We start from the raw sequence: 8,493 nt of genomic DNA, 5'->3' as shown, positions 1-8,493 counted from the left end.
AAACTTCTCAGTCCTCTGTGGGCCCTCCCTTCAGATCTGCCAAAGTGTCCCATCACCCTCCCCATCCATGGTGTGACCCAGGTCCTGAAAGCCAGCACTCCACTAAGTCCCACGTCTCTACCCCAAACACTGGAGGGAGGGGTCTGAGCCAGGCAGGCCAGCCCAGGACACCCCTGCCTCCTCCCCCCACCTCCCTTCTGCCAGCAGTGACAGAACACAGTGCAGACAGCCGGAGGGCACGGCCCTGCGTAGCTTGGGGTCTGGAGAGGGGCTGCCCACCAATACCCTCTGTCAAGTACTCAGTATACTTGGTTCTTGGGCTTGGTACGGCTATTGCTGGGCTTGGTCTGTGATGACCCCAGGCCCTGAAGCCAGCCCCGGCAGAGGGCAGACTGTGGCCTCAGTAAATGAAGGGATCTAAGGCTGACAGGGTGGTGCAGGCACTTGGCAGGGAGCTGGGTCCAGAAGCCTCTCCCCACCCCCCACCTTTACCACAAGACTGGGTGTTCCCAGTCCCTTGGCAACTTGCCCCTAGGGATGCACTCTGCTGTGTACTGGGCCTGGAAGGGGAGCCCAGTTCCTGGGAAGAGAGGCCACCGAGAGGAGAGGCTGGGGGTGGTGCTGCTCACTGGGGAGGCCTCCATCCTCTGGCTGTGCAGCTGCTCCTCCCAGCCCCCATTATTCAACCTGGGGACACAGGCAGGATGCAGACACTGCCCTTCCTTCTCTCATGGGTGAAGACCGACATGGACACGGATGTTCTCTAAGAGCGGGTGCCAACTCGTGCCTGAGGTCTATCCCAGGTGTTTCCATGTGGATGGATGCAGATGGGGCAGGGGGACGCATTTGAGGGGCTCTTGAAGGAAGCGTTGAGGTCACCAGACCACAGAGGAGACGCAGAACATTCCCCATGGAGGAACAGCCCCGGCAAAGACACTCATGGCATATCCCAAGGACCATAGGCAGTCCTGAGGCCGAGAAGCCTGGTGGGGAGCATGGGAGAGACAGAGAGAGGGCGGGCATGGGCTTGCCGCGCCCTGCTATGGGCTGGGTTTTCTTCTTTGGAGCTGAGAAGGGCCATCAGGGGCCACAAACCAGGTAAATGTGCCGCCTAGAAAGACGCTGGTAGACACGCCAGGGTGGATTTTTAAGGGGCAAACTGGAGGCAGAGAGAATAGGTCAGAAGCAGTTGCCACAGGCCATGCTCGGCAGGATGACTGCTTAAATTTGGCCAGGGCTGCCGTGGGAAAAGAGTAGAAGAGAGAAGACATCTAGACTGCTCTTGAGCTTCCGACTTGGATCCTGGGGGTGATGGTAGACCTGACCCAGATGACTAGCCAAGAAGATGGGGACTCAGGGGCACAGGTTGGGGGAGGGGCATCCCTCCTGGCCCCACCCACCTCCACCGTCCCACTCCTGGAGAAGCTGGACGATGTCTCACCAGAAGATGACAGCAGCTTCTAGGAAAGAAGTGTGTAGGTGGAACCGGACCCAAAAGACCCCACAACTAAGTATTTCTCCTGTACTTCTTAGGGTGACAGATTTCTTTCCACAGGTGGAAGTACTGTCCCTTTAACCCTCTGGTTGAATCTATCCTTTGGGGACATCTGAGGAATGGTCCCCATCTGCTTTGAGAAGGGCACATTTTTGACTTCTCCATGCCATCCCCAGGGTTGGTCACTAGATGGCACCAGACTCCACCTGTCGAACAGGAAGGGGTTAGGTCCAAGGGGAGGTAGGGCTGTCAACTGAAAGGGCAGCATCCGGGAGGGATGTCCGTTTTATCTAACTCCGATTTAATTGAACTCCTTGGGAATACATTCTTATCTTAATATATGTTATTCCTATAAGTAGATTCTTTTTATAATTATATTGATGAAGAATTAATTTATATTGAGTATAAAAACTTCTCACAAATACACTTTTCTTACCTCCCCACCCCTCCAACCTCCCCATCTCTGCTCTTAGGGCTTCAGGGGAAAAAGGCAGTGAGAAACTGGGGTGGAGGTCAATTATACATTCCTTGGCATTCTGGTATAAAATATGAGAACTGTTCCAGTTAGACTAAAAGGGGTCTACAGACTGGCCAGCTCCAGATGGGGATGGAGATGGGGGCTGCAGGTGGCGAGTCAGTGTGTGCCTCGTCAGGGGCACTCCTGTGCCTCCAGCCATCACCCCGTGTCTCTGCTGTGCTCAGGCACATGGCCATGTCTCATCCAGGAGGGCTCTGCCTGCAGAGGGCACAGCCTGACTGGGGAGGGCTCCACACACCAGCATGACATGGTAGTGATCAGTGGTACCTGGAGACCCAAAGCAGATTGGAACCCTGGACATGGACAGTAGCTCTCTGTCTGGCACCTGAGCCTGAGTGCAGGAGGAGAGATCCAAGGGCTGCAAGAAAGGGCAAGAGCCAGCAGAGCAGGCAAGGAGGTCTATCAGAGGAGCCAAAAACAAAGAGAAGGAGCCCTGAGTGGGGCTCAGGTCCGACTCAAGTGGGTCCTACAGTAAAGCCTGTCCTGAGTACCCCCTGAGCAAGGCTCCAGCAGATCCAGGGCAAACAGGGGAGGCAGGAGCCCCCAGGCCTCCTTAACCACAATGAGCTTGGAGGCTTCTGAGAAACACAGGATACAATGTCCTTTTATCTTACATTTTGCATTTTTCTAGGCCAGGAATTGGGATGAGGAGGGGCCATGGGGACAGTAACCTGACAGGGAATGTTCCCAGCCCCTGGGTTTGGACATAGGCTCACGGCCGTCCTGATATAGAACTTCCTCACCCCACACATGGTGGTCTGGGGGCCTCAGGTCTTGGACACTAAGCAGAAAGGACTGAGTTGCAGAAATGGGAGTTGCAACCCATCCAGATCTTGCCATTGGAGTCCCCACTCGGCTGCCAGTTCAGGGCTCCCTTCCTATGTCCAACCCACCAACACACCTGAGCCACACACCTGAGCAGCACCCTCTGGGCCCAGAGCCCAAGGCCTGTCACACTCCATTCAAAGAAACCCTGAATCCACTTTTGCAAAAAAACCTGCCTGAAACAGGAAGAGCAATAGGACGGCGTCCTTCCTCCACCTGGAAAAGATCCTGTTCTGCCCTCCCTCTCACGGCCCCCGAGTCCCCACACGGGCGGAGCCGGAATAGCAAGGCCACTCGCCCCTGTTCATGCCTTTATTCTGCAGGGTCAGGTCAGCAAGCACAGCGTCGTCGGGTGTCCCCTGCTGTCCTGGTGAATCCAGGGGAGAGTCCAGATGGGAGGAGCTTGATGGGACTGGTGTTTTAGCGGACAGTGGAGGCCCGTGACACAACTCCCAGACAGATGGCTCTGAACTTGGGGAAGCCCTTGATGTCTAGAGAAGCTGACTTCTCTGGGTTTGAGACCTGTGCAGCCTGGTCCTTAGGGGACAGTTGCCTCCCAAGTCAATGTGCTTGCCTGCTGCCTCTCTTCCCACCTCCCCCCATCCCCCAGCTGGGCAGAAGCCCTGTGTCCTCAAGGTCACAGACTTGCTCCCAGGGGCTGATCCTCAGAAAGGAGCTGTTTGAGGTCACTCCCTAACTGCCTCCTAAACTGTCATGGCCGATTAGATTAAGCTGCCCTCACTTGCATTCTACAGGGAGGCCGTGGGAACTGGAGCTTCATTGGTGAATGAGTAAAGTGTGCGGGGAGGGGCCTCGGAGGCAATGCAGTTCTGGCCTAGTGGGTGGCCTTCCGCCACCATGAGGTCACTGCCTGCTGCACCTCCGCACCCCACCCCAAAGGGCTGACCTGGGGCCCATGGCCTAAAACTGAGGACTTAGTCAATCAAAGGAAGACAAACAACTCCCCGGTTGCCCCTCACGGACCTCATGGAAAGGCTCAGCCCAGGACCTGTCCCTTGGAGCAGTACACCAAATACATACACCCAATAGATGGGGCAAGTCGGGGCAGGGGCTGGGGAATGTGGGATTCAGGCAGAAGAGCACATGCAGGAAGGGGAAGAGACAGGCCCAGGGAGGAGGACAAGTCACATCCGTGAGTGAGGCGGGGGATCAAGGGAAGAATCCCCCTTCCTGATACTTACAACCCCTCAGACAGCCAGAAGGGGAAAAGAACCAGTCAGGGCACCTCTTGGACCACAGCCCAGAGCTGGGACCCCGTGTGCTGCATGCACATAGGTGTGTAGGGAAGAGGGACCGAGGAGGACCGTCTGGGGAGGGGGGACGGGGCAGCGATGGGCTGGGCCACGTAGCAGAAATGAAACACCCTCCGAGGCGAGCCCAGGCAGGGCTCAGGCAGAGGCCCCGTGTGTGTCCCGACAACAGATGGGCTCCTAGAAGCTGATGTTCTTCAGGTCCATGGAGCAGCGGTACCTGCCGTCTGGACACCTGGAGCACAGCAGGTTGGGCAGGCAGGGGCAGGTGTGGTGCTGGCGTTTCCTGAAGAAGGGGACCTGGGGAAAGAGGAGAAGAAGGAGGACAACTTCACCATGAGGGAGGTGGGCCTTCTGGCAGGAGCTTCTGGCCGGCCGAGCCCTGGCCGGTATCTCCCCTCCAACCAGCACAACAGTAACAGTTATCACAGAGGGGGGAAACTGAGGCATGGTGGCTGAGCGACATGCCAAGCTCACGCAGCTCCTTTGTGGAGGAGCTGGGATTCAGACAGACCCAGGCAATCTGTCTCCCGGAACAAGGTAACCAGCCTAGCCTAGCTCAACGCTAGGGGGTGCTGACGATGCAGCAGTGGACCGGACAGACACTGTCTCTGCCCTGTGACTCACCCGGAGACTAAACTATCAAGGTTTCCTCCAGGGAGGATGAACAAGAACAGTTATGATCATAATAGGTAGGGTCAGACTGCCCGGGTTCAGTTCCCAGGTCTGCCACTTCCCAGCTGCGTGACAACTGGCAGGTTCTTTAGTCTGTGGGTCTCAACTTGATTATCTGCAAAATGGGTCAAAAATAGCACCTCCCACATACGACTGGAAAGAGGTTTAAGCTATATAATTACAAAAGCTCTTAGTCTGAAAAGTGGCCCATAGTAAGCACTCAGCTTTAGTTTTTATTGTCCTCGGTGTCCCCTTGGGGGAATGCAGATCTGCAGCCAAACTATCACACACCCCAAGGCAGCGAAGACTGTCCTACTGTCCCATCTGGACTCAGCCCTGCCTCCCCAGCCTCCTAGTGGTCCCGAACCGGAGCATGACCACAGGAGGACACCCAGAAGAACCCAGGGCTGCTGGGTGCAGACGTGCTCCCCTGAGGAGCAGGGGGTACTCCAGAACGGCAGGGAACCCAGGGGAAGGGCAGGCCCCCGGGGTCCCCATGCACACCTGGGGTTGCTCCGGTACCCGGCTGTTCAGAAGCAAAGGCCTAGTGGCCCTTCTATGCCTCTGGGGCTGGGAGCAGCCTGCCAGGGGAGGGGAACTAGGCACGTAGGGCCCAAAAGGGTACAAGTGCCTCCTTAAAGCATATGCCCTGGGCCCGTGGCTTGCGGCACCCTAACCAGACCCATCCCTTGGGTGGGAAGCCATTTTGTGAGTCTTATTTCAGGTTCTTGAGGGACGGTTCCTAGGGGCAGAAGGCATTCAGGTCCCCTTGAGAATCTGAGTTCATCAGATCTGAAAGAGACTTCTGAGGTAATCAGTCTCTTCCCCTCATATTCATGAGGTGACTGAGGCCCAGAGCAGTCATGCTAATTGCCCAAGACCACCCAGCTGAGGAGCAGCTGGGGTTCCGGCCCGCAGATCTAACAAGCTGTGTGATCAGTACCCCCTGCTCCACCCCAGGCTGCCTCCAAGAAGCAAGGAGCCGGGCCCAACCCCTGTGAGCTGCTCCTGGAGTCAGAGTCAGAAAATCAGGGTCCAGTCCCAGCTGTCTGGCTCAGGGCCCTGAGCAGGTCTGTGCTGTACCTTATGGCTGCTGGGGTGACACTCTTCTCCTTCCCGCCCCAGCGGGGTGCACATCCAAAGCCCACGCAGCCACAGGCTGATTGCACAGCAGGAGCCCGCCCCACACTGGACATCCTTCTCACAGGCCTGCAGGGAGACAAAGCGGCCATTCAGAGCCCGTTAGTGCCACCCAAGAGAAACCAGAAGGGAAAGGTACATCCGAATCCCTCACGGCTGCCTGGCACCCCAGGCAGCACATCCATGCTTCTGCTCCACTCACAACAGGATGCAGTGGGCTCAGCGGGGCGTCCAACTGCGTCTGAGGACCCCTCCAAGCTCCTCGGAGCCCATCCAGTAGGGAGGCAATGCTCCTCCTCGGACCAAGCCAGAGTCAGGAGCATGGCTCTAGTAAATGCTCCAAGGATGCTGGGGAAATGGAACTGATCTGAATTCCTAGAGGTGGCGGGGAGGGGGGCATTGATGGCCCTAGTCCCCAGGGGGTCAATCCTAGGACTAACGATCCAACCTTGACCCCACACCCAGGGTTGGTGTCTTCCTTCCCCTGGCCCCCACCTTGACCCTCCCCTCGGCCTTCACCAGAAGCCCAGCCTCACTGAGATGCCAGCACCCCAGAGAACAGGGGTCTCCCTGGTGCTTCTCTGCTGGCATCCTCAATCCCCAGAGAGGGGTGGACCCCTCTGGGCTGGGCTCCAGAACAGGAGCTGGGCGGCTTTGCCTGGTTTCTGGAAGCTGTGAACTTGCTCAGCCCCAGGGAGGGAAAGTGGGGGTGCGGGGTCTGCTTGCCCCCTCCCCAGAGGAGGTGCAAGTGACAGTAACCTGACTGTGCATGTCTCCAGCCCAGCGAGGCTACATCTCACACACCCAGCAGCCCCTGAAAGCCCGGGTCAGGGTCGAGCAGACCCTCCCTTACTGTCCTGCCACAGAGCTGGAACATCATGGTCTCAATCTGGCAGGAGGGAATATCCCATCCTGAATCCAGGAAGGTCACAGTCCAGGGAGCAGGGGCGTGTGGCCATGTCCGCCCAGCCTCTTCCTGGCAGTCAGCCTCAGGGCGGCAGCAGGGCATGGAGAGGGGAGGGAGATCCTGACACCCCCTCCCCAGCACTGGGTCCCACCCTCTCCAGATGTTGGAGCAGGCCCAGTGAGGTCACCTGGGCGTCAAGGTCAACCCGCAGCTCCCATCCCTCTTGGTGGCTTCTCTCCTTTGTTCTTGGCCTCCCCGGCCTCAGGCTACACAATAGGAGATTCAGAGACTGATTCATTAGGTATAATTTTGCCCTAACAATGTCATTCATGCTCTGGGTCTTAAAAGCATTGACTTGACTTTAATATGTGTTCGTCTTTGAAACTTAGTCTTTTTCCTTTAAAAAGGAGAAGAAAGACCTTTCCTTTCTGTGACCATGAAAACTAATGAGATTTCAGGAATGGTTTGGCATTTTTCTATATTTCCATTCTTTATGTAAAAAGTTAAAGGACATTGGAGAAAAATTAATTTCCCCCTTTTTTTTTTAGCAGCTTTGATCTGGAAAACTGTTAGGTATTACTTTCCCTTTTAGTAAGAGTCGTCCCACCACTGTAACACATTTGAGGGTGGTCCTAGGGAAAGCCCCAGTCTGAGGGTTTCGAATTCTAAGACAGGCAGTGCCCCTGTGTGGGAAACCTCCACTGGGAGGCAAGATTTCTACTTGTTATCAGATGCTTGCTTTTGGGTACACCCAGCCAAATGCTCTGATCAGAACCGAGCACAGTTAAAATACATAAACAATAAAGAAAGGAAAGAATTTCAAGACAATCTTCCTTAAGAGTAAAAAAAGCAGAAGTTAAACATCCCCAATTAAAGCTAATAAGGCCCCTGACTTTAATTAAGTCAACATGCTGTGTAAATGACATGTGGGCCAGATTGTATATGAAATCCCAAATTTACACAAAAGATAAATTACAGGGTGCTAATCAGCTTTATGAAAGAATTCCTTACTACACAATTAGGAATCTTATTCTTCCCCAAGGTCTAAACTTCAAAATGTTCGATGTTCTTCTAATGAATTTGGAAATAAGACTCGATTTACACATAGCCTCTCCAAAGTAGACCCCATCTAGGAGGGGGGTAAGGTATGACTAATCTGAAAATCATGTGGAATGTCCCTCTGAAATGCTGGCTGACCACTGACTCCCTAATTTTTGTTTTGGTTTGGTTTGGTTTGGTTTGCCTCCTGCATGGTTGCTGGCTCCCATCCCGGGCAGACCCTGACACCCGCCCAAAACCCAAGGCATAGAGGGAGTTGGACGCCTTACCCCAGTGATCACGGCACAGTCCGACATAGTCAGCAGAAGGAACATGACTGAGACTCGCATGGCACCTCTCATGGTCACTTGGGGTGAAGGCACAACGCTGCCTGCTCCACGGCCTCTCGCTTGGTCCCACTCAGCCTCCTGCGCCAGCTGGGAAGGCCAGGCTGTGCAGCCCTCTCCCTCCTCCCAGATTTATGCAGTCCGATCCCGGCTGCCCGTGGGCGCCTCTCTCTGCTCTTCCCTTCCCCATCACCCGTGCTATTTAGATGATCTCAGGGATGAACATGAGACCTGAATCTCTGATGACATCAGATCAT

The 8,493-nt window shown here is 55.3% G+C and overlaps 1 protein-coding gene across 1 annotated transcript; it reads right to left on the bottom strand.

Annotated features, from left to right (window-relative positions):
- Positions 1-4,309: 4,309 nt before the first annotated feature.
- Positions 4,310-8,251, bottom strand: LOC111143728 (prokineticin 1). The gene is made up of 3 exons (XM_022497555.1): positions 8,180-8,251; positions 5,888-6,013; positions 4,310-4,429 (listed from the first exon to the last, which is right to left on the bottom strand). Exons 1-3 carry the CDS (start codon positions 8,249-8,251, stop codon positions 4,310-4,312), a joined length of 318 nt encoding a protein of 105 aa, XP_022353263.1.
- Positions 8,252-8,493: the final 242 nt, after the last annotated feature.

This window comes from Enhydra lutris, unplaced genomic scaffold, assembly GCF_002288905.1.
Source record: "Enhydra lutris kenyoni isolate GAN:26980312 unplaced genomic scaffold, ASM228890v2 scaffoldscaffold9, whole genome shotgun sequence".
NCBI lineage: Eukaryota > Metazoa > Chordata > Mammalia > Carnivora > Mustelidae > Enhydra > Enhydra lutris.
Note: the sequence above shows the minus strand (reverse complement) of the source record. Positions and strands in the feature narration are given on the sequence as shown.

Coding starts and splice junctions, on each gene's coding strand:
- LOC111143728 (XM_022497555.1), bottom strand. CDS start 8,251: ATGAGAGGTGCCATGCGAGTCTCAGTCATGTTCCTTCTGCTGACTATG. Junction 6,014..8,179: donor ACTGTGCCGTGATCACTGGG/GTAAGGCGTCCA, acceptor GTCTCCCTGCAG/GCCTGTGAGAAGGATGTCCA. Junction 4,430..5,887: donor GTCACCCCAGCAGCCATAAG/GTACAGCACAGA, acceptor CTCTTTCCCCAG/GTCCCCTTCTTCAGGAAACG.